Consider the following 27,107-nt stretch of genomic DNA (forward strand, 5'->3'; position numbering starts at 1 on the left):
AGTCAGTCAGAATGAGTGCTGCTTACAGAGTTTAGCTTTAACAGGGTGAGTTTTTATCAGTTTAAGTTCTTTTCACCATACAAAACAATATACAGATGAAATAGACTGATATACACTCACCAGTTTGTCGGGGACACCTGTTCAACTGCCCTTATCAAATCCGATAATCACACTTTACTGGGTGAAAATCCCAGTGCTCAAAGGAGAATAGGAAGATGATTTTGAGATGACAGGAAGACAACTGTAACTCAAATATCCACTCATTATAACTAAGGTAGGCGCATCTACGGACACAAAATAACAACAAACACAAAGCAAACAAGCAAAAAAATTGGTCTTGGCAAATGTAAATGCAGAATTTCAAAATCTGTGCACTTCTAATTTTAAAGAATCCAGCAGCAGTAGCACCAACAAAGAGCAATTAATGGTTTAGAACTTGAAATGCTAAATGCGGAACACGAGATTTCATATCTAAAGATTATTGCACATTTCTTTAACACTTTGTTTCATGTCTGGCCAACTTAATGTAACTTAAAGGCACCTTTGTCTTTCACCTCCAATCACAGTATGTTCGATGAAATGGGTGGATTTGTTTCTGTAAAAAAAACATGTAAAAATGTTAAAATACATATTCAAACTCTTACATTTTTGCAAATATCTACATAAGAGATGCAGTTTATGCACGTGTTAGACATCAAGGATAGACAAAGAAATACTTAATGTTGTTTGTTCTGTATTTTGATCCTGGTGCTTCATCAAATTATCATTTATAAAACATTCAAAATGGTGATACGATCCTTCTTATCGATCGCAATGGCGTTATCGAGTTGCAGTAACTCGATTCCTTTGATGGCTTCAGTTTTACCCTTACAGCAAGGTTAAAGTCGGTGCAACACCAAAAGTACAAATCCTTTTGCAAAGAAGCCGCGATTATCTTTTAAGGACGTTTATGTTTTTGTTGTTAGCACAAGCATGTGATAACTCTAATCCTGTTGTCCACGCAGGAGGAGAACCATGCTGTTTTTACATCCTTTTCCCCCATTTGTCACACGTACGAACAGAAGAGTGTGTTTTTACCTAATATATACAGCTCTATATGTGCCTGTCAACAATCTGCATGTCTAAATGAGTGCGCACAGAGACGTATACTGACAGGTGTCCATTTGAATGTATACATGTAGAGAAGAAATGGAGGAGAGGAGATTGTGTGCGCATGTGTGTGTGTGTGTGTGCTCTAGGTTTTGTGTGTGTTTGTGAGAGCAGAAGTGAGAGAGAGGCTGTGAATGTCAAAGTGAAAGAAAAACATGCAAAAGAGAGGAAGAGTGGTCTGTGTGTTATGTAAGTGTGTGTGTGTGTTCTGTAGGCCTGCAGATTAATCCAGTGGGTTTTATCCTCAGTGAATGGGACAGTGGGGCTTTGCAGTGATTATCCCTGGAGGCCACAGATGATTGCTTTGAATTTCTTGCATGTCCGACACTGCCACGTTTGCCTGCCTGCGCATTGTTCTGTCTGCCGACTTTATTGGCAATGCTGTGACGCTCCGTAAAAGTTAAAAGGCCATAAAATTGGAGAGCGTGGTAGATGCTTTATATATTATTCTTAATATGTGGAAGGTTTTACTGGAATAATGTGTCTTTAATTGTGCAAAGTAGTTTAACCGGCTGTGTTAATGTAAAGTTTAATGTGTACTTTCTTTCTGACCAGCTACTCCGCCTCCTCATGTCTGTCTTTCCATAAGTCTGCTTCTCTGTTAATCTGAACCGCAGCTTTCTGCCTGTCTGTCTCTACTTTGGATTATATAACGAGGAAATATCAGAATTGCAATCTGCTCCATCATCCCTGCTCAGCTGAGACAAAAATGGCTGAATGCTGGGAACCTGCCCCCTCCATATGTTTTGGCTTTCCTAAAGGTGTCAAAATCAGAGCCTGGCATCTTAAAAGGTGCATTTTTGTATGCTTGTTGCCAGGTGGTCGACCATTTGCCTCTTATGTCATTGATGTTTGGCTGGGAAGTCATCACGTTACAGTACAGTTTATCTAGAAATATATAAATCCCTTTGATTTCGAAGCATAAATGGAAAATATAAGAAATGAAGCCATTTTGGTGGCTTTTTTAAAAAAATAACAAGTCTTAATATTTTCCTATGCTTTTCCTCAATGATTTTCCACGGCAGATTTCTCTCTGTGTGTCTATCCTGCCTCTCCACAGGGAATGTGTTAATTCGTTATAGCCATATTGTCACTGCGGGCGTTGCTTTGGGCAGGACACCAGCTTGTTCCATTCACACTCCACCACTATGGTCAACCTGGATGGTTGTCAGGAGGCTTGATTATAAAGCTGTTCTCTCAGTAACTGACATTCATCCTGCTTTTTTGAGTCCTTTTAATTTAAAAGTCATAATTTCTTTCATTTTTAGAAGCCTTGCTTTGGGCCACCTTGACATTACATCTACAGGAGCTTTTGTAAGCCCCGATCTTAAATTCACATTTCTTGGAGGACTTTCCAGTGAATTTTCCAGTGTCTCCTAACTTTTCCCACAAAGTTAGAAGCACAGAACTGTTCAAAATATCTTGTTAAGCTGAAACATTAAGATTTCTATTCACTGGAACTAAGGAGCCAAGGCGAGCCCCCCAAATGCAACCCCAAACCATTATCCCTCCTCCACCAAACGTCACAGCTGGGACAGTGAAGTCATGAAGGTAATGTTTCTAGCTTTTGTCAAACCCAGACTCATCCATCAAACTGCCACGTAGAGGGGTGTTATTTATCAGTATGCAGAATGTGTTTCCACTGCTCCAGAGTGGGTGTGCTTTACACCACTATGAATTCAATAATTCTGCAGATATCTGGCCAGCAGACCATTGGACTGGTACTTATAAGTAAGTAAGTAAGTAAGTAAAGTTTATTTATTAAGCGCTTTTCATAGACGGGTAGTCACAAAGCGCTGTGTCTTTCTACTCAATTTGAGCACTAAAGCGCTTTCTAGTATAAGTAGTACTACAGCGCTTTTGTTTATGCCTAAGGACTTTGACTAATATCTACATCTACACTCACACTCGAATAGTCAAGGGACTTGTATAAAAATTCACCCCTCTGCAGAAATTAGCTATAGAGACCCAAAGTCTTTTTGTAGCAGGTTGTAAACATGCTTATTTCTGCAGTAAGGTTGCATATTTTACCAAAGGAGTCTATGGTTTTACTCACATTTGGAGACAGCCTCGAGCAACCAGTAGAGGAACTCTTTTGGCTTTGTTTTTCAGCCCCAGAGGTTGCTGCTGCCGCTGCTGCTCGGTCTGTGCATTTGTGCATGTTTTGATGTTGGCCCATGTATGCAGCAGCAGCAGTCAGGCGTAAACGGGTGGGTGAACTGTCTGAATGGTTTAGCCCTCAGGCTCTCATCATGCTCTCTGTCCAGGTCACATCTTGGCACGTGTATTTATTGTTTATAGGTCAACATGGTGGTACAGTGTTTATGCAGGAGTGGTTTTTATGACTGGAATCCTGCAATTTTTTTTTGTTGTTGTCTGTACCGATATAACAGACACATTGTTTCTGCATAAGCTTCAAATTATCCAACAGATCAGTTCGGGTCAGGTGATACTGTAAAAATCCTGATCCTTCACTATCGTGTGGATTTATCTGATGTAATACAAAGGTTGTCTGAGAATGGATAATGTAATAAATCAAGTGTCAGTGGCCACTTTAGCTCCTGAGTCACTACAGTTACTTTTAGTTTTGCCCAGCCAAGAGAAAATCAACTTGAAAAGCCATTAGTACATACGGGGGATGGATGCAAGTGTATCTGAGCAGGAGTGTGTTTGTGAGTGTGTGTGTGTGAAATGGAAAGGTATCAGCCTTTTCATCTTAACAGCAGTCTGTCTGACGCAAGATGGAAAAGTATCCTTGCAGGGTTACGCAGCTTTTCGTGCGTAGGATGGATGTTGATCTTGATAGACATTGAGATTTTATTGGTATCTTGATTTTATATTTAGTGATTAGTTTATTGATTTCTCTTTCCAATTTCCTGAATTTTTTAAAAAAACAAATAGGCCTGCACAGGATTTAGAACCCCTACAGTTTTATTATTCTTGAGTCCAAACACTGAAACCCACAAAACAGGAAACATGCAGTGTTTCTCAAACTGTGAACCCCACTAGTACTGCGCTGAGCAACAGCAGACGAGATGTAAAACTAGATCTTTGTTAAAAATGTATTTTTTTTAAAATGAGACAAGCTTTTTGGGATTCTTATATTGGGCATGTGAGAAAAAAAACCTTTAAAAACCACTGATTTATTGAACTACAGAGGAAGCGGGGCAAGTAGTTTGCCTCTGGGATCTATAACAGACACGAAAGGTGCAGGTGGAAAATCTGGAGAAGAGAGTTGAGGGCATCAGAGGTCACAACAAGAACTGCAAGCCTAGAGAGGAGCTTAATCCCTAAACACTGTCCAGGGTTGAAGAGCTGGGGTTCATATACTGTTGATGCATGTCAGGTATGTGAACAAAGGAACTGGCAGGAACTGGAGAGAAGTCACATCTCAGGAATGCACAAAAAATAAGTCAGCTATATGAAGAGGGAGAGAAACCTCCACTGCATGGATTCTGATGTCACGGCTTTGCAATGCACAACAATAAAAACGTTATTAACTAATATTTTATTGACTAGAAAATAGCTCACCTGCATATGTAAACAGTATTTATTTACTTTACCTCCAGGATCTTTCAGGTCAAGGATGACTTGGCATAATGTAGTCAAAGAATTTCACACATTATAAAAACTAAATGATATAACACATTAACTGCCAATGCCTATCATTAAAGCATATACATTATAATGTTGTTTGCTGCAAAGACATACCTGCATTTGAGTTTCAGCAGGTAAGAGGTGTAAACCAGCAAAGTGGCAATCAGGAGATGAACTTTTCAGTCCCTCCTTCGTTAGGTTTGTTTGGCTTAAAATCAAAAGTAGTATTTACACGAGTGTTTCTGCATCTTATGTTTCTTATCCAGATGTTCACATGGGGGTAGCACATATGATGTGTCAGCAGGTTAGGATTGGAAAAGAGTGCAAAAGCACCTGTAAACACACAGTATCTGTGTGTAGCACACTGCTGTTGCATTATTGACCTGGCTCCATCCAATAAATAATGAAACATAGTTATGCTTTGAAGTGGTGGATGTTGCTTCGTCCCACCCTTAACACACAAACGCAGCAGTATCTGCTCCACTGCTGCTCCCCTTCTTGTCCTTGGTCCTGTTCATCACATGTGGGGTTTTTCTTTTCAGTTTCTTGGGTTCTCGGTCTAGAGAAGTGTTAACCTTCTCCCACACATTTTCTTTTGTGTGATGTGTTTCTGCAAATTATTATTTGGACAGAAAATGACAAGGAAAAACTGGTCGCATGCCTGTTTTATAAAAACGGACTTTTGTCAGTGTTATGAAGCTTTTTGTTGCAGTCTCATTTATCTACTGCTGTGCAGAAGCTCCAGAGGCACTGAAGTGAAACAATACAAAAAGTCAGGTTTGGTTCAAATAGAGGAGGGAGTGAGTGAACAGGAGGGTGTTAAATGTCATCCCAATAGAGATTTGTTTTCTGCCTTTATTCATAATTACTAATATCACCTCTGGTACCCTCAGCGCTTCTGGTGCACTACCAGAGATTTCTGCAGTAATGAGAACAAAAGGTGTGAGAAATCTTTTCTTGCTGGGCGGAACTGCAACCTTTCCACAAACCCAGTGACTCCACAGTCTTCATTTCAGTGCCATTAAGTACTGCACATCCAGATTTCATTGCAATTATGCAAAGAAAGGAAGATTATAGGAACAGAAGTGCTCATTTTCACTAGCAACCCAAGTAACCTGAAAAATCCCCCATATGAAAGAGAAGGAAAAGTGCAGCAGCTATCCTAAAAATACAATAAATAAACATATAAATCTCAGGTTTAGGTTAGTGCTTCTATAAGCCTGTGAGAAACATACAGCCAACAAACTGATGGACTGACCTCGTTTCTCTTGACTCTCAGATTCAGTGCTGCCACGGTGTCCTGATGTCCTATTTTCTTCACAAACATTGTTTATCTCCAATGAACACGGCACTTGATTGATGGCGGTGTACTCGGTCTAACGGAGGCCGTTTGTCACAACAGACTGACAGTCTGCTGGATGCTAAACATGAGCCTCTTCACTTTTTAAATCCTGATTCTGTCCTGTGTTAATGTTGCATAGAGTGTAACTGCACTTATGGTTGTATCTAAATTTATTTTGTTCCTTTACTGCAGACTAGTGCTAACATCTTCTAAAAAATTTCTTTGCGGTTATATGTTGGTGTTTGTTAGATGTGACTCAGTTATTGTTTGTTTGGAAGCCTTTGATGTGAAGCTACGATGTGATATGAAACAAGCCAGCACATGACGATTTTTGTTGCTGTGTGATGAGCATGGTGAGTGACGAATCAGTGTTAAGCTGACCTCAGCATTTTTCATTTCCTCCAGTGACATGTTGACATGATCCCCCGACTCACATGCCAGTGGATCATGTCAGCAAACTTGGGTGCAACTTGGGGGATGCTAACCGTGCTTGGTCACTGTGTGAGGTTTTTTTTTTTGTAGCAACAATTTTAGTTCAGCTTTGGTAATATATATTAAATCTGACCATTTAGACAGATACGTTAGCTATCAGGGTTGGTTGAGTTCATTATTTTTATTTTATTTATGTTACTCATGTGCGATTGGGGAACTGCTGTCGCCCATGTATCATCCCCAGAGAGTATAAAACATAGACGTAGCTTCTGAGTCTGAAAAGTGAAGCCAAATGAGAACTTTCCTTCTCTCTGATGTTCAAAAAGACTTCTCGTGGAATGGCCCTCAGCTTTAACCTCTAAAAACATTTTTCTCATGAGTTTCTGGACTCAGTTGCTTATTTCAAATGATACAAAGAAGTATAAAGTCAATTTTGTCAATTTTGGTCATTCTAAGAGTCAGAAAGGAGGATTATCCTCCTTTAAGCCTGTGGCTTTAAAGTTAGACCCACACCTCATTTGTCACAAAGAAGGAATTTCAAAACACAACATTGGTGAAAATGAAAATACTAATTTAGGCTTTATAACGGTGTCAAAGCAACGGTTGATGTGACGCTGCCTACATCCTACATTTATACTGTCTATAGTTTGAAGACAACAAATGCTCAAGCACGCTAGCATCAGTGAAAGGAAACACAAAACTTCCCTGCACCTCTGTGCACGCCAGTGTGTTCTGTATATCAGGCATATTGTACAGCAACTGAGAGAACAGCCTTAAATCTGAGTGTTACAGCTCATGAACGAAGGCTTATTTGCTCTGCCTCACCTGCGCACACCTCAGCAAATGTATAAATAATCACTGGTGTGTGTCTTAAGTGCCTGTTGTAATTTGTTCCAGCAACATTTTGTGTTTTAATATCAGCAAGATATGAAAATGTGTTCCACTTTACTCAAGAGGAGATGATTTGAAGATGATTCACGCACACCGTGTGAGAAACACATTATATTAAAACAATAACTCACTGAAAACATAGGATTCATCATGTGAATGGACTTCAGTTTGCTAGTCATATCTCTCTGAGTTTTTATTAGATGAAAATGTTTATTTTTCCAAAGTAAATACATTTTATTTTTCATAGAGGTAGATGCTTTTAAAGCGGGCTTTTCAAAGTGGGATTTGTGTTTGTGTCCTTTAACTGTTTTTCTTTGTTTTTGACTAAAATAATTTGTCGCTAGATTTTTCCACAACTGGAGCTCCACAGTGGCGTGTTAATCGTGACAGTCCTAATCCATTCTCCTTCTGGAGCTTTGTTGCTGCTCTTTTCTTTGGACCATCTGCATATTTATAATGAAAAATGTGAAATGTCTGATTCTGAAACACAACATCAACACTCTCTCTCATCGAGGTCATGTCCTTGTTATTTTCAAACCTTCTCTCATCCTGTTTCCACATCTACCTTCAACAGCTTTCAGGATTAATGCTATTAATATTATCAATCAATTATTCATCAGTGACCTTTCAGTGTCTTCAGTGAACTTTATGTTCACCCATTACATTTAGTTTTGATGCTCATTCTGCTAAAGATCCCGTCCTTTTTCCTGTGTAGTAAATTATACCAAATGTTCAGGTATTACATCATTCAGCTACAGATAAGACGGTAAATACTATAAAGTTTTTATAAAATATGCTTCCTCTTTCCTGGACAAACACTGTAAACATCCAGAGGGCGTTGAAAGAAGAGGAAGCAAAACAAAGAAAGCTACCGGCAAACTGAGAGGCGAGTGTGTGTGTGTGTGTGAGAGAGAGAGAGCAGAGAAAACAGTGGAGACTAAATCCTCTTTTCCCCCCTGACTTTAATCTCTCCATGGGCTGAGCCTGGCAGTTCAGGCCTTACAGCAGCTGTCAGTCAAGACGAGTGACAGGCAGCAAGGCCGTAGGTTGGGAGGGGGGATGGGAATGACCGGAACGTGTGTTATGACAACTGTAGGTGTGTGTGTGTGTCTTTGAAATACAGTAGGCGTGTTAAAGAGCAAGCGACTGTCATAGAGGGAGGGTCATTTTTCATGCTACAATTAAAAAATTCTTTCTAAATGTGGGTTACTGTCAAATAAACAAAACATTTAGCTGAGTTTGCCAAGCTAGCACTGCTTACTGTATATGTCCGATTAGTTTTTGCTCCTTGACACTGGATTTCGTTTCTGGTTGAAGAATCATGCCTACTCCGTGAAGGCTGGTTTATTCTCCTATCCATGCTATGTACTTGCATTAGTCCTGTACAAAATTAAAATCACCTGGCTAATTCTGGTCCCCCTTGTCCCAGTAAAACTGGTCAGAAACACTGGACCTTTGTCTCAATGTATCTGCCACCACAGGCTTATATACTTTAAGTCATACTTGTTATGGAATTGGGCGTTTATCCTGTCATCTGGCATGGTAATAGACGCTTAAAAAGTTTTAATGCAAATTCTTTTAGTGTTCTGGCAAAAAAAAAGAAGAGAAAGAAAGCTGCTATCGTTTAATCTTAGCATATTCCCAAGCACATAATTACTATTTCATGCTTTCCAAACATGTTCTTGAAGCTGTTTCACCAACATCCATTATTGATTTTTCTTTTTTTTTTACAGTTGAGTGCTGCTCCTTACTTTCTTGAAATGATTATGAAACCGTATTTATCAACAGCACGAACAGCTCAAGCAGTGAATTCAAAACAATCGCAGTTCCACATTTTTAAAAATTCCAAAATGAAAACAAAAGGACCTAAAGAATTTTGCATAATTTTTGCACGCTGCCGATGATCTCTGACTTGTCGCAGCAGATGGCTGGATGCTTGCTCGTGGTTGGTCGTTTGATTGTTGATCTGGTTTTACCACATATTGTTGACACGGCCCCATCTGACAACAGAGGCTCTCTGCAGGTTTATGGGTAGCCCGTAGCTGCCCGCGAATGTCAATGTTCTGCCACCGCTAAACAACAATTTCCCCTTTTAGTCTAAACACTGACTGTGTCCCTATTCTGTAGCCACAGCACTGTGCAATGTACACATAAGTGTTGAGCGTCTGTTACTCTTTGGAGTCGGTGTGTACATCTCTGTTGACTGGGTGAATGTTTTCACACTATTGATGCTGAAGTGACTGGCTGCAAGTCTCAATAGATGCTGGTGATGTGATTCTACAAATTCATATCTCACGCTAGTCTGTGAATGGCGACTTGTTTTTGTATTGAGCACATACACAGGGGTGATAATGATGATGTTTAAGAAACTTCAAAAGTAGCTGGCTAGGTTTGCCATTTTTAAAAACGTCGCTATTGTGTGAACTAGAATGAACTAAACGATTGAGTTTTGCTGTCCTTTTGAGTCAGCAGCAAAAATACAAGTTGGTTTATTATTTTTCATATTTTATTTTTATAAAATGAGTAATAACTCACAATAAGATTTTATGGGAGCAGGTCATCTTCACCCATCGTGGGAAGTAGAAAAAAGCAAGGTTGAAAAAAAAAAGGAAAAAAAAAGTCCAGCTCACCAGCGGCCTTTTGATTTAGAAAATGAATGGTTGTATGCTGGACATGCAATACACTGTTTATACTGTTTATTCACTTCAGTATCAAAAATACGATATGATTGAACTGTATTTAAATGAAAATGTACTTTAACATTAAAAATTAATGAACAAGATGTTTTTAAATTTATAAAGTTTCGATGGCTTGAGAAGGAGGGTGAGAAAGGCCTCAGTCAGTATAGGAAAGAAGTAGAAGAGGCTGTGCAATGTGTGAGTAAACAGGAAGCTCTGCCACTGCAAAGAGATAAGCAATCAGCGGCTGATCAATAACACAGTGGACATTACACTGGGGTAGATGTGTTGAAGAGTAGTAGGAACAGAAAACATAGAGCATGTTTGAGAGTACATGTGAGAGTACAGGCCTGACACGACTTATAATACTGTTTAATTCAGGTACTGCTGCTGGTCAAAGGGTTTGTAAATACACTCAGACATGTTTCACTTCAGAGTATGACGATTAATGGTGTTGTATTTGATAATGGGAAGGGCCAAAACGGGACTTAATATATTTTTGTAGTGATATTGACTGTAGACAACAGTTTTCTACAGTCATTGGTAGTGACAGTGGCAGCCAGGAATATAACGTTTTGAAAGAAGTGGCAGCCCCTGTATTTTAACTAATATCATTGTATTTGGCATGAATGTCAAGAGAACTTATTCCCCCACCACTCCAAATCCAAATCAGTGGGCTACATGTGAGCACAGAGTGATGAAAAATGTCTTGTGGGATATGAAATAAAACTGGGAAATTTGTGTCGAGGAACATTAAAAAAACAAACACACACATTGGGATGCACAGCAAGACCTAATTTTAGTCAGATAATCAATTAAAAAAGACACCGATAGTACACGAACAGCAAAGAAGCCCAGTTTATTGGCTCAGTGTAATGGATGACACCCAGCAGATACTGACTGGGACAGCTGCCACCCCACTCACAGCTGTTATGAAGGGGAAATTAACAATACGGGGTAAACTATTTGTTTGTCACCAGCCTGTTAATATGATTTTTAATGCAATAAAGTTTCTCTCAGAATTGGCCTCAAATGGCACCTAGAAGAACTGCAGGCTTTCTAATTTCTGTTAGAAAAGTTTGAAAAAATACACATAAAAGGTGACTTCAACAAGGTTTTTTCATAATCTGAAAGATGTATATAACCCGTAATGCTGTTGATCTGTAAACTAACTCATTCTGCTGTTGCACTCAGTGTAAGCAGCTCTCCATTATAGCATTAGTCACATGGCTAAAATGTAAAATGTCAACATAAATATTTTAAAGCAAAATTACATACAAGGCTGAGCAGACACAACACACACATGTGCGCGCGCACAGAGCACGAACGAGGAAAAGGACTGATTTTTCTCTTTCCGTTCCATCTTTTTTCCCCGGCACATGTTCAATTATTAACCGCTGTGACGACTCCATTGGGATCGAGGCAGAGGCGGACAGACAGAAGGAGGGGCAAAAATAGGCAATATTTTATCAAACATCCAGCTGTGGCACTAACTGACCATGCTTGATTGATGGCAGAAAACCTCATTTGAATGTCTCAAAAACTGGTCGTTTGTGTAATTTATGAGAAATTCAGAGTTTTACATGAAAATGATGGTGACTTACAATCAATGTAGAAAAATATAGTTCTGTAGCACAATAACGTCCACTTTTAATCATGAACATACATGCTATTTTGCGGTGGTATTCTAATAAAAATCCTCCACCACAAAGCTTTATAGAGTGCAGAAACCAACGGTCTGTTGGTCCCTTTGCTATACTTTACGCTGCAGTAGATTAGCTTACATAAAGCTTTAATGATCCTGAATTGAAAGCTGCTGGGTGGTTAAATATATATCAGCAACAAGCCTCATCACAGCAAAATCTCTTCAATGTGATTTGTGCAGTAGAAACAAAAATTCATTACACTTATAAATGAGATCTGCTCAGATCTGATTCTTTGCCTCATTGCAGGCATAATTGATTGAAGGAAACAAAAGCGTCTGAGCTGGTTTCTTTTGTCTCCTCAGCCCCTCATCAGTGCCGTCCCAACCAGCAGCAGACTTACTCTGTCAGACTGCGGAGTAACAGCCACATATATTTTTCATGAACCATACCTCCGGCTCTACTGTGTGTGGCTGTATGAAAAACTGCCTGGCAGTGCATCAGAGCAACAAAAATAGACCCCTGTCTCCTGTCCTGACTCTTTCTTCTAACTAGAATCATCATGGCACTCCTCCCTCGTTCATCTTAAATGATCACTGGTTCCAGAGGAAGAAGGTCACGGTTAGCAGGGCAGTGGCTTGAACTCACGGCATCCGTCACAGCAGTGTTTCCATGATACTTTTCTGGTTATAGCAGTTCACATATGTTGTTTTCTGCCCCTAAAATTGGATTATAGTGCAGGTGGTAAACGTTAATTTTGCCAAGCTTTAACTTCAGAATTCTGAAAGTCAGTAAAAAGCACCTGTATCAGAGAGAGACCGAGGTTCCGTTCTCTCATGATTCCTATGTGGACACTGAAATATAATCCTTGGATCTCTGGAATTAAAAAGTTTCCACTCATCTCGATTGTGCACATAGTTTGATCGGATCTAGGTACATCCCAGGACAAGGGAAGCAGTGCTGCTGGCTGTATTCTTTTTTTCAATGCAGAGATTAAAGATTACTGCTAACACCTGTGCCTTTGTCTGGCTTACTTTAGTTTGGAGACAGTAGCAGAATTAGGTGACCTTTCAGCTTGTGAGACACTTTTTTTTTTTTTTACAAAGCGTGGTCAGTCTGTGTGTGTGTGGCTGAGATTCACACTCAGTTCTAACATGCACACCTCCACGTGCGTCATCTCGGTATATTTAAATCGTGAATTCAGCTGTTTTCTCAGTGCAGATGGGTTGTGTGTTTATAGGTTGCATGGTAACACTAAATGTAAATGGGATATCTTGCTTTAATTTGAATTGGATCAAATGAATTTAAGTCTGTGCTTCCCTGCCTTTGCACTGCCAGGATGGTTCTCCAGAACTGCTTTTTGGATAGAGAGCTAAGTGCTAAGTAATTTTTATTGTGTTTGATTGGCAGTAAGAATTGTATTCAGCAGGTTGAAGGTGATTGTGGTAAATGCCTTGTAACATGTTGCTGGATTTTAGTTTGCAGTCATACTTTTACTCAAACTTGAAGCCTGAAGCAAAAACACTCCCACTAATGACAGCATCATGTGTCTCTTTGTTTTGTTTTGTTTTTTAATTTGAACAACAACTTACTTTCAGAAATCAGATTCTTCCCTGTGATTTGTCTGCTGTTCAAAGCATCTTTTGTGCAATAGATTTTGTTGTGTTGTTGGTGCACTAACCCTGCTTCTCCCCTTCTTCTTCTCTCTATTTTTCTAGTTTTTCTTCTTTGACATCAAAGTACAACAGTCGTCATGGCAGACGAATCGGACATGCGCAATGAGCTGGCCGATCTGCAGACACGTGCAGACCAGATAGCTGATGAGGTACAGTAAGAGAAACGTGTTTTTTTAGAGGTTTTAGTTGTTGTTGTTGTTAAAGTGTTTTTCATTTCTGTTCTACACATTGTTGTTTCTTAAGACTCCTCTAAAAGCTCATGATCAGACAGTTTTTTTCATATTTGTGGCTCTGTATCATGCCAGTGAAAAGCGATATCCTAAATATGTATATACTAGGTGTTCTCCTCTCCTCTGGACGCATAAGCCCCACCCACCTGCTGTTTAAACCATTTATAAACACAGGCTAGCCAATCAGAAGAAAGCTGGAGCCTGGCTTTGAAGAGACTGGAGCTAAAACTGAGGATTAGATGCAACTGAGAATCAAATCCAAAGCTACTCTAAAAGAATAAAACTATATAAGTGGAAATGAGCAGAATAAATCCACTTTAAAGAGATGGGATTTACAGAAAAAATATTTCCTATAAGGCTGAAAATATATAGTAGTAGTGTAATAGAGTATATTTTTTATCTTTAATTTACAATATGTGACAGTTACACTGTAATATTTCTCATAGATATGCTTTCCTGCAATATTGACAGCTGCCTGAATATTTATTACAATCTATTCTCTATTTTTCTGTCAGTGTGAAATGAAGATCCATTCAATTTAGCCCATTATTGGCTGACGCTGTTCCTTTCTATCTAGTCTTTCTCTGTGGTCCAGATAGATTGAACTGCTAGTTGTCAGACTCCAACTCCACCATCCAGACAACAACTGGCAACAGTAGCACTGCCTCTTTTATGCAGTTAGGTCCATAATTTGTAGAACAAAGACACAGTTGGATTTTAAATCAAACAGTGCAGACTGAAAGACGTCGTTCTTTTTCTTTTTGTTGTGCAGACTCAAAGACTGCACTTAAATCACACCATGGTCATTTGATTTAAACTCACCTGTGGTGGTTTTCAGGAAAAGCCATAAAAACTGCGTCTTTGTCCGATAAATTATGAACCTAGTGTATTTCATGTGCTGCTACGTTGAAGCTAATCGAGGCTGCAGAGCAGAATAAGGACTACTGTTGCCAACTGTATCTAAGATGGTGGATCTGTAGTCCATTCACAGGATGATGAATATTATTTACAATAACTGTAAATTTTATCGTGAATAATTTATTTACGAGAACAAGCCTGTGCCCTCTGCATCTTTAAATACAAAGTAAAAACAATCCAGTTCTGTGTGAAACACTGTGATTCCAAATCATTCTGTTATTTATGAAATCTATCAGCTATTATTTAAAAATTTACTTTGTAATTAATCACTTACATCAGCTACAAACATGCAGAGAATCTTTCAGGCAACAGCGCCAAGTTTTAACTAATGATAATGTAGCTCACTGGCAAAGTTACCACATAAACAGGGAACAAGCATAAAAACTGAAATCTCCAGTAAAAAATGATTTTTCTGTGACTTTCCAATTATAATTTGACATTTGAAAATGGACCGTTCTCATAAGGACACAAATGTATCTCTAAAGCCTGCAAGCTGACAGATACAGCTGCTCTAAAGTGACCTCAGCTTGTTTCAGCATTTGGAGCTCTAAGAATCTTTCATCAAGAAAGTGCTTTTTTTTGGATAAGGAAGAACTCTGCCCTTTTTTAATGAGATGAGAGGAGCTCAGGAAGAGCAGATAATTCCATGCTGCAGAATGATGGATCAGCTCAAATGGCATTATTAAACATTCATGAGGAGATAATGTAGGTCCTGTGATGGGAATAGAGGAAAGGAAAAGAGGAGAAATGGGTGGAACGTTAGATTGATAGAGCAACAGGAGGCAAAGCAAATAACAGTAGGAATCATGGAATCAGACAAGAGGAGAGGAACATTTAGGTGTAACTATATTACTGAGTGACACTCATTCGTCTTACCATATTAGTGGTCCTCCGTTCTCCCTTTCCACCTTATGTTTTTAATACATTTTCTACGTTAACACACTGAGATGTTGTTGAGAAATTTGTTACAGGTGCCACACCGTGTGTCTGTGTTTGCTCTCCTTTGGACTCTAAGTTAATCCTTTGCTAATCTTTCTCTCTCTCCCTGCAGTCTCTGGAGAGTACTCGGCGCATGCTGGCTCTTGTGGAGGAGGTGAGTCCAGTGATTCAATGACACACATCACATTAACAGATACAAAAGACATGAGAGAGAGAGAGAAACGTGTGCTGATTTACCAGAACTGTGAGATCTTCTTGTTCTTGTGCATGCCCCTCGCCTGTGCTTCTGCTTAATGTCTAAGGTTGAGTTTTCACATGGATTTACTTGGTTAGTCAGTCCCAAAAGATCTACACTTGGCCTACTAAACTTTCTATAACTTCCACAAAGTAGTATTCTTTGACCCTGTACTTAAATACCTGATGGACCTCCTCTTCTTCTTTTGAGGACTTGCACTTGTGCATGTCCAGTGCATGGTGGAGCTCCTCCACTGTGTCACAATAGCAATCCTTAAACAAATCTGAGCAAAGGACAAAAGATTTGCTTGAGTAGGACAGTGATGAACACTAGGTGTGCTAGTGTGGCCAGAAAATGTTGTCAACATGCTGTGTGATAGCTATGGCACACCTCACAGTTAAAATGGCTTGCAATAAATGTCGTCCATCAGGCTTGTAAGCCTGGAAGAACGATAACCGTGCTCCTGTTTGCACTACTGACCTGATTCTGAGGCTTTGAACTCATTGATTGTTTCAATGACGACTGCTGTTTAGCCTGTGGATCAACATTTATCATAACAGATGATCCTCAACAAACAAGTTAGGTGAGTTTGATGGATTAAGTTTCACAAATGCACAAGGGGTCAGAACAAGACTCTCCACAGAGGGATCTAAAAATAGCAGGATGCCAAGCGCTGAACACTTGCTGAAGTACACTAACTTAATCAGGAGGTCAATATTTGGAGAACTCTGCAGTTTGTCACAGTGAATTTAAGCTGCACCAGTGTTTTCTGTGTTTTTGTGTGATCCAGACTGACCCCAAGATGTTGAGATCAGAGCTCTGTTTGAAAGAATCCTCCTTGTTCTTCTTGTTGCTGAAAAAAATATGGAATATATATATATATATTTATATTTCCAAATCTATACTCATTTAGATTTCTCTCCTATGGTACAGTATCATTTGAATTACCTACGATGCCTAAAGTACTTGTCATTCGATTGAGCCAGGAAAAAAACAAGATATTGTTGTTTTTACTTTTAGCTTACATGTCAGCAGGATATTCTAGCTTTAAGTGCTACCAAGATGAAAGCAGCAAACAGCTGTTCATATGTCCTTTATTTATCGGTGTGTTCACACTGGCTGCAGAAATGGAGACATGACCTCACACTAACCCCTGGACAAATGACCATGTCTAATGGGAGAAAGCCATGAGTGACAAATGGAAGTCCTTTGGGAGACCTACTCTACATACTAAGCTTTTCATTCACATCGAAAGAATTTTTTTTCCTTTTTCTGGCTTTTGAAGATAACAAAACTGTTTCTTTTTTTTCTTTTTTCTTTTTTTTTTTGCCTGTCCCATTTGGTTCTTTTGCCATCAGAATTATTGTCTAAAGGCGAGGAAAGATGCCCAACGGATTTACTTTACCAAATTGACCATCCCAGCCTTGCCGTAATGGTCTATTTGATTCACCTTTTATTGTTTATTTTATTTATTTTTTTATTTTAACTTGCTAGATACGGGACAGACTTGAATGAGGAAAAGAACAGCGGAGAAGAGGGACGGGGACAAAGGGCAAAAAAACAAAAACCAACTAAATAAGCAGACAAAAAAAAAAAATACATATATCAATCACCTGGACCACCTGTTGAGAAAGAAAAAAGAAAACAAGCAGAAGAAAATGAGAGCAATACAATAAACAACATCACGATGATATATGGGAATATAACAGTAAGTACTAAATATTAAACATTATTGTGCAGCACGTAATATCGACAGCGCACAGTGTGCTTTGAGGTAGGAGCCAAAAAGGGTGTAGTTTGTGTGTGTGAGCTGAGGAGAGTCCCAGATGAGGGGTCCCTCAGCTGCCGCGGAGCGGGGTTGCAGTGACGTGCCCGTGAGCTCCGCCGGCAGCCAACTGTTTCTGAGTTGAAGCACAGGTTGTGTTTTCTTGCGATCATCCCAGACTATGGTCTCCACTTGAGAACAAATGAAATAACTATAGAGACAAGCAGACACTGTGTGGCGCTTCTGTCTGCTTTCATCTTGGTAGAGAACGGGTCTCTGGAGATTTCTTTGATAATGCAGCAAATATCATTAAATAATCTTTGATTTTATTTGGGTTTATGGCCTGAGTGTCATCTATAAAGGAACCCCATTTAGTGAAACACAAACTAATTCACTAAATTTTTCACAGTATTTGGAGGTCAAAGTGAGGTTTCTCTCTCTGACCTCACAGTGCACCTACAGGAAATTGTAAGCACGTGCTGACCTCTGGACTCCAAGAGCTTATAGTGAAGCTTACTCTAATGGAATAAGTTGAAGTGCAGTCAGAGTCGAACCACTCTTTGTCCAAGGGTGTGTCTGTACCAAATCATTCTTTAAAGAAATTAAATATGTGTCCCTGAAGGGTTAGCATGCGGATACTGTTTTAATTTGGTTCTACAGTGTGTGCTTCTTCTGTAAAGATTAAGTGTTATTTGTAGGGTAGCTATGATTTGAAAAATGATGCATTTTGAAGGATAATCCCACTTATTGAAGTAATCCTACTTATTAAAAGAATTATTTTCTTTATTATTAAAACAACAGAAACTGACATATTAAAAAACAACCTTGTATAATAAATCCGAACATTCACTTTGGTTTCTGGCACCATCCTACAGATTAGTCACAGTCACTGACGTATGTGTAGTTTTAGCTCAGATAATTTATTTCTATCTTCAGTATGAGCCACATGCATATTGAAAGTCATGACATATTCAAACCAAAGACCAAAAACAGGATAGATGATTAAATCAGGCGAGTGTCTGTTGAGGGAGCGGAGAAGATATAAAATGACAGAAGCTAATAGTCAGGAAAGTATATAATTAAATTAAACTCGCATCCATCTTCAAGATCCCAGAATAAAATCTTAGGCTGCTTTTCTGATTAAGTTCCCCTTTTATGCTCAGATGTTTAATTTCTAGTTGTAAAATTTTCCAGTCAATTCATCATTATTATTCTTGAGCCATTAATTTTCTGCCACTTACAGTCGGTGATGTAATATGTCGTTGTCTCGTGCAAATTGGACAGGAGCAATGAGCGACATGAGCGCTGTTTTGTTTTAATGACTGATAAATGAGCGGGACAGTCACAATAAAATGACTGTTTGTACAAAGAGAGTCAGCCAGTAGATCAGGTGAAGAAGACATAGACAGAGTGAAAACAGACGAGCAAAGGTATAAAAGCAGAAGACAAACCTCTGCACAGCTGTTATATAATTATGTGGCTTTTCAGCATCTACTCTGAATTCAGGTGTTAACATGATTTTCAAAATGATCCTGCGTCATTATTTTTCGTCTTCCTTTTTCTTTAATATTGGCATTTAGAAACACAAAAACAAAACTCCACTTTTAGATGAAGGCTATTTTTTTATCGCTGAGACAGTAAATAACCAAACTGAATTAATACTTGTAAGCACAGTTTCCTCCATATCAGATGTAAAAGTGTGGTTAGTAAACCTGCATTAGTGCAGACTTGGAGGGTTTTTAAGGCACTTCAATTAAGTCTAGTTGGTTGGAAAGAGCTCTTAATGTGGCTGGCCCTCCATGCGAACCCACAAACTGAGTGAAAGTGTGTAAGGAGAGCTTGGCTCAGAAGGGCCAGCCAGGCAGACAGAAGTGCGGTTTGTAGCTTAAATAGGCCACTGCTAATGTGAAGGACAGAAATAAACCCAGACCTGTACCATTATCTTGGTGCAAACACATCACATTACACAATGTCATAGCAGAGTGTAGTAAGAAACCTCTAATGTGTATTGAACAACTCATGTCGGACATTGTAGAAGATTTCACTGTGCCTGGTAGTCACTGGCAGGAAAACATTACGTCATGTAGTGTGATATAACATGACGCTGGTAGGTGATGTGGAAATCATCTGCAAATGCTCTTTAAATAACTGAAAACTATTAGACTTTGTGGTTTAAAAAAAGCTGAACAGGCTGTTTGTTTTCTGCTAAACTCTTAAGGTTTTACTTTTCTTTGATTTTGAAATTCACTGATTAACAGCGAAGTGGTAAATGTATCATCTAAATAACAATAATAACAATCCTGTAGCAGCAGCGGAGCGATGTAGAGAGAAGAATAAACTCACGCAGCAACTTGAAAAGGTTTCATAAACGAGGACCCGCAGATTATTAAAGTCTTTATGAAAGATGTTATCGTCATGTCAGGCCTGTAGGAAGAGAAATGAAAAACTGCTCCTTGGTTTGTGATACGTGAACAAAGCAGATGAGAGCGGTGGAAATGAAGTAAAAGAATGAAAGACGGAGATGAACACGAGTAGATCAGACGAGGGGAAATGTGAACGATAAACAGATGGATATAAAGAAATCTGTGAAGGACATAAAATTGGATTTCAGTGTCTCTGTGAAGCAGATAATAACACAAGAGATCCGATTTGATGAGCGGTGTCAGGCCTTAAGTCGGAGAGTAAACTACACAAGATGAACATGCTATTTTGTATTCATACAAGCTGTTTTTATTAGTGAAGTGATATGAATTGTAAATTATAATCTAAGCCTAAATAGACGTATAACTAATAGTTTTACCAATGAGGTACACTCACTTCAACTCACAAACTAACAACCCATGTTTTCAGCCGTTATTGTGGTATCGTTATTGAATCACAAGGCAAATACGTGAAATGCATCAGCGGTATTGTGAGGGGCAGAAAACAATCCCATAGCTAGTTTGATGAAGCTTTTTAATTATGACCTTTATTATTTAGGCTAGATTAGACCAGACTAGTATCGAGGTACCTTTATGTGCCATGTGAGCTGGAAGTAAAGTGTGGTTATGCAAATCATGTTTTTTTCTCAACTCTAGCCAAGTAGTTTTAGCGCCTAATGTAACCAAATTAATTTAGAAAAAAATGCCATGCAGGTTGCTGTGTGTTTCCCGTGTGTTTGTACCCCAGCCCATCTCTGAACATGGCCTTTTAAATAGTTTCAAAATATGCATATTTTTTATTATTTCAAAGTACTGTTACAGATTAAACTAATGAGAGGGTGTTAAATACAGTTGTGCAACAAGTACGCACAAAGTGTCCTTTGGCACCTGTAGCAATAGTATGCTGGATCTGTCCTTACAATTAATCTTGTGTGGATTCCAACATAAGGACCCTTTAGCATCACATTTAAACACACCGGTAAGCCAGACAGCAAAGTGCAAATGTGAATGAAAGATCAATACCAGCTGTGTTTATCTGAAGGACTGTAACTGATACAGATGCAGCACTGAGCCTCTAAGAAGCTTAAAATAAGTTCACCTTTAAGATATCATTATTTTTATTCTTCCTACTTCACGAGTTGACTTTATATGCTTAGAAATATATCAAAAGAGGTCTGCTTCACATATTTACAAATGGTTAACATCAAAACAAAGTGCAAAGAAAGAAAGCGCCTTATCTGTTCATTGGGTAGAAATTTTTTGGGTGGGTGGGGGGACAGTATCCTGTGACTTTATGACTCACAGTGAAGTGTGAAAAAGTCCTGATACTCTGTGAGCATGTGTGTCCTTAACTAGCCATGCAGAAAGAAGTGATGTCACCGCGTGAGACTCTGCCAATTGGCGAGGTCAGATATCCTGTCCTGTAGTTCTGAGGCCATGGCTGCCCTCGCATGATTTCCCATGAGCCCTCTTGGGGAAACAAGCCGCCCTCCCATAGGGTTTATGCAAGTGTATCTGCAAACATTGGCACAGCTGAATGCGATGCTAAGAATGATCAATTTCTTTCATCAAAACTCATGTTTTTTGTCTTTTAATGTTATTTATACTGAGAAAAATTTCCTCATCCAGTTTAACTTTACTCATACAGACCCATGCAGACCCAGTCTTTTTCAGCATTGATATAGACGTGGATCAATTTCAGTGATACGACTGATTTGTGACTGATTTATTCTAAATGTGTAAACTTTTTAACATATGTAACTAAATACACAAAAGATGGATACTTTGTACAGACATATCAGCACAGCAAACAGCCAAAACATTGTAATGGGTTTTGTTTTGCTTCCTGGCCTGTTCACACATTGTTGTGGGACCTCTGGGGGCGTCCTGTGGTGCCTGACAGTAGGATGTTTGTAGCAGATCCTTTGGTTCCTTCATGATTCCTGCTTTTTACACAACGTTAGACACAATTAGTTTTGTATTTTGGACATTTGGAAGTCCGATCAGTTCCTTTACCATATTTCTCGAGCTACAACTAAAAAAAAGCAAAAAGCATTTTAATGTATACTTTATTAATCCCCTGTAGGGAAATTACTCTCTGCATTTAACCCATTGAAGCAGTGTACAGCCACCAATCCAGCGCCTGGGGAGCAGTGTGTAGGGACCTGCTCAGGGGTACCTCAGGGTAGCCGTTCAGTGGATTCAAACCCTTGACCTTCCAATCACGGGGCGACCACTTTACCTACTGAGCTATCCCTGCCCTATTTTGTGCAGTTCAGTGGGGTGCACTACTCCTTTGGGGGAGACAGCTGTACCCCGAACCCATCTGAAAGTTGCTTAAATATCTTTTATCCCATTTTAAAAGATAAAAATATCAGGTTTTCTTTCAGAGGTGCGTTTTTGTCACCTTTGGACGGAGCAGACTAGCCGATCATCTGCTTTAATCTTTATATTTAGCACACAGACATAGGAGCAGTTTTGTAAAGCAAGAAGCTGTCAAAATGTCCCTGCTGTTTTCTGCTGTGCCTCTCAGGATCAGTTTCAAAAATGTGATTTCAGATTGCAATTTGACCCACTTTTGCTGCTGCTTTGATAGCTTTGCTCTGTTCTGCTCTGCTGACCTTCACTCATCTGTCAACTTTATTTCTCTTCTTCCTTTCACTTCTCTTCTCTGCTGTCGTCTTCTCACCTCTCCTTCTGTCTGTCTGTTAGAGTAAAGATGCTGGCATCAGGACTCTCGTCATGTTGGATGAGCAGGGAGGTAAGTTGACAGGGAGAGATCACTTTTATCTGCTCTGCTCCTGATTCTCTCTTGCTGCAGTTTCACGGTGTACAATCGGAGAGTCGTCATCAGTACATCCAGTATAACACTCTAGATTCTCAGACCAAGTTTAAGGAAAAATAATGACATTTATGGTCTTACAGCAGACCTGCACAGGGAAAAGTGAAATGAAGGGGTTCCCACAGGTTCGGAGACCCTTTGCAACTTTTACTTCTTCTAGATCAACCTTGGCTTCTTCTTCTTGGCTTTCTCTTTCCATAATTTCAGGCTGAACTAAACATTGATTAAGTTTGGCTTTTAGGGATGCGACTTTTTAAAAATACAAACCAAAACAACAGAATCACTGTAAAACTGACTGCAGCACAACACTTTTTTTTATCAGTGGCGGAAGCCACAATAGTAAGAAAAAGTTACATTTGATTAACGGAGTATACTGGAATGTGCTGCTGAGCTTGCCTTCTGCTTTGCCTCCCTGTATTACACTTTCATGCCCTTTTCTCAGTCACATGCTTATGGATGCACCAATTCATCAGCTGAGCTTTGATGCAGGCTGATATTCCCCTCGTTGTTCACCATCCACTTCAGATATCATGAGATTTGTCAAAGGCAGTGGTTGATAACAACATAAACAGGCATCAGCTGTTAGTCAGTTTAACACTACACATTGATGTTAGCCCACATTTCACAATCATTGCAGCCCTACACCTTGTGAATTAAAACTTGGATTCTTTCTTAGCTGTATGTTAAGTACATGTTTTACTTTTCTCTGTTAAACCAAGCTAACATGTTTGCGGTTCACCTGATTGTCAGGTCTAAATGTTCAGAGGTCAGTCAGTGACAGATAATGTGTCTTACCAAAGTCATTTTTGGGAGATTCACTCTATGACTCAAGAAGAGCCTTTTCCGGCCTGTTTTTGTCTACGTAACTTGGGAGCAAGTCAAACAAATAATGATTTTCTGTGGAGATTCTTCATTTTAAGATTTTCATTGAGCAAAACAGCTGAACGCACTTCACAACAAAGTCAAATTTAGAGGGAAAAAAGTATTATAGTAGTATAGTATAGTATTTTTATTTCTTAATACTTGGTACATAACTCTGGGTGGATTACCATTACTTTTGAAAGCCACTTAGATTAATGGAAATCATGGATGTTTACCCTCAAAGTAGGGATTATAAATCCCTTCACCGTTTGTCCGCAAACTACACACATGTACATCACTCTGAAGTATTAATTAACACATGCGGACTGTCAGAGCGTAGTAACTCCAGCTGTTTTCAAACTCAAACATAACCTAGTTATAAGTGTAACTGGAGATTTTATGCATGATGTAATACATGTTGTTGTGCCAGTTGTGCAGACACCCAGTAACCATCATGTGTGGCTCAACTAGCTAGCTTAACTGGAAGCTCTAAGCACTGGCTTTGCAAAACCTGTTTAGAATGAAGAATACAGTGAATGAAACAGTCCATGTGACAATTTATTAAGATTCACTTAAAAAAAAAGTGTAAACTGAGTAGAGCTGAAATTAAAGAGCTAAACATTACAACAGCAAAACATTGTGTGTGTGGCTTTAGTTTTAAATGGACACAGTTAGCATGTTAGCTTGACTGCATGAATGAAACACTTTGCTTATAGATAGAAATAAGACCTCTTACTGTTTAACACCAATGGTTATGTTAGTTCTGAGTTTTTTCCACAATTTTTTAAAAAGTGTATGAACACTATCGTCTCTGAAAAAGTCTCCATGTTTGCAGAGAGTCCTCACTATTTTTTAAAAAGTGTGCTAGAACTATGGAAAGGTTTTTTTGCACTAACTCTGTGAAACATGCATTAGAGTGTGTGAAGAAAATGAAGTTCAGTGAAGGCTACTACCAGCACTACCAGTCAGAGGTCAGTGGTTTGAGTCCCACAGAAGTTAAAATTAATAACATACTGAAACTGACTGAATTTGTATGTTTTTCCAACCTTCATAATAATATTTGAAGACTACTTTTCTGCCTTTAATAACCACAAAATCTGGTGGTTCGTGGATGCATGTAGAGACACAAGGCTCATGGATTATGCGTAAAAGAGTTTTAAGTAAAAATACAGGCAGCCAGAAATGCTATAATAACAAACAAAGGAGGAAGAAAGAAATTCTCAGTAAATATGTACAGTTAATATCCAGTAAATATATCTAAACATTTAGTCATTTGCTGAAAAAGTGTGAAAAAGTGCTTGCCCCTGTCCTGATTTCGTATTTTTTGTATGTGTCACACTTAAATGTTTCAGGTCAAATATTATAAATAAATATTACTTTTATTTTTGCTAATGTATTTATTTAGCTTTATATTAATCCTTCTGTGCTTTAATTTCGCTCCCATTTTAATTGATCTCCCTTTATATTTATGAATTATGAATTTATTTGTGAATATTATTTTTTAATGGTTTTACATTTACCATATTTATCTCATTAAAGACAAACATCAGATAAACATTTACAAAGCAAACTATAAAATACCATGTTCTGTCACATCTTACTATGTTATTCGTGGCACATTCAATTTTATTTATAGTGAAATCACATTTTGTTATTTAATTCTGGTCCTCCATATAGGAAATATGTCTGTATCTTAAGCAGGCAGTTCTATGCATGAGAGAGCAGCCTACAGTAATGGGCCTGTCAAAAGAACAGATAGCCTATTTTCCTCTTCTCTCTTTCCTCACATCTACTTTCCCCCTGAGTAACTCTTGCCACAGCACACAGCTCACTGCTGTAATAACAGGACAACAATCAATGCAGAGATTTAAATTACCTCTGCCTCTAAACTAATGTCCTCTGTACCTGACCCTACATCTCTCTTGCTTGCACTGCCTTTCTCTTCTCTCTTTTCTCTCTTTTTTTTCTGTCTATCCTTCTCTCTTGGTTACTGATGGTAATTTATTTGTGTCTCCTTCACATATAGATATAAGAATTACCTCCTATATTTCTGTTAAAGAAAATCACTGGGCTGGTCATGCCTGTAGTAATTAGTACACTCTTGTTGAGGTGTAAACTGGGCGGGGACTAATCCCTCTTTGCACTTTACACTAAACGACATGCACGCACACTCATGCACAGGTCACACCGGAGGAGATTTGTCATTTCTTGCAGAGATGTCTCACCTGTGATGGAGGTCTTACTGCAGCTAATGAGCCCCTCCCTACTTGGCTGTTACATGCTGTGTGACCTACATTCAACCAGACTCAAGGCTGATGGATTATACACAACTCTGCTTGGATGAGTTTTTAACAATTGTGAAATTTTTGCAAACAGCACTAAACTTTGTCGATCACGTTTTCCATCTGGGGTTGTCATTTAAAACAAAATGCATTTGTGTTTATCCATGAACTTAATTTTAAGATCACAAAAATAATTTAGTTATTTTTAATTCATTAAAGAAGCTAAGTGTTAAAAAAAAATCAAGACTAAACCTTTTGTGAAGACAGACGATGGCCACTAATAGAGAAGATAAAGTCTACTAAACATTGAGTTAACAAACAAAGCTAAACATGTAACTTGGGAGTGTGTCACTGCTGCGTTCAGCAAGCAGCCTTTTCACAGGCTTGGATATGTGTCGGAAATTGCAATACATAAGCAAGAAAATCACTTACATAAGTCTAGACTTTGCAAAAGGTTTTATATATAAATAATGAAGGAGTTTTCTATTTAAATCAAGGTCAGTCAGTTTTATAAATGCGGCCCCTGCAGGCTGAACATGCATAACGATTTTGTCATGATTTATGTTGTTACGTCCCCCCCGAAAAGGTCTAGGCATACGAGTAAGGGGACCAGTAACAAATGAGTCCAGAACAGAATGAAAGGAGAACAGACAGGTGTTCTTAGTAAATAAAATAGTCTTTATTATAGATAATCTTAACATAAAGAGCCGGCAACGCCGTTTTACCGATAACACTTGGAAAAAGGAAAAAGGTTGCAACAACACAGGACACAACAACCAAACAAAAACTCCACAACACGAGAAGGCACTTCCAGGGGCCCACAAGCTCACCCTGTCACTAGCAGCAGCTAGCTTTACTGCTGCCGAGGCCCACAAGCCCACACTACTCACGTGAAGCAGTTACACTGCACACTGCTTCCACACTATGGGATCTCGCCCAACAACTTTGACACCCAATGTGGGAACACCAGAGAAAAACCCCCCTGCTCACAGCTCATCCCCAGCTTAGATAGCCTCAGAGGTGATTGCTGACTGGATTCAGGTGGCAAACGAGGCTAACCAAGAGCAGCTGTCTCCTGGGGAGAGAGGAGAGTGAGAGAAACAGAGGGGGTAGGAGTGGCAAGAGAGGAGGAGGCGGAGAAAAACACCACGCCCACACAAGGGCAGTTTCAGGAGGCACAGCTAGGGCCGTAACATATGTTCATAAT

At 39.0% G+C, this 27,107-nt stretch overlaps 1 protein-coding gene across 1 annotated transcript in view; it reads left to right on the forward strand.

The window, feature by feature from the left end:
• LOC120721031 (synaptosomal-associated protein 25-B) overlaps window positions 1-27,107 on the forward strand; it is a 36,446-nt gene that overhangs the window by 2,533 nt on the left and 6,806 nt on the right. Inside the window, exons 2-4 of the mRNA XM_040011033.1 lie at window positions 13,451-13,557; window positions 15,608-15,649; window positions 22,628-22,676. Coding sequence (XP_039866967.1) covers window positions 13,486-13,557; window positions 15,608-15,649; window positions 22,628-22,676 — 163 coding nt within the window. The 5' untranslated portion in view covers window positions 13,451-13,485. The remainder of the gene's footprint in view (window positions 1-13,450; window positions 13,558-15,607; window positions 15,650-22,627; window positions 22,677-27,107) is intronic.

This window comes from Simochromis diagramma, unplaced genomic scaffold (assembly GCF_900408965.1).
Source record: "Simochromis diagramma unplaced genomic scaffold, fSimDia1.1 OVJJ01000603.1, whole genome shotgun sequence".
In the NCBI taxonomy this organism is placed as follows: Eukaryota; Metazoa; Chordata; class Actinopteri; order Cichliformes; family Cichlidae; genus Simochromis; species Simochromis diagramma.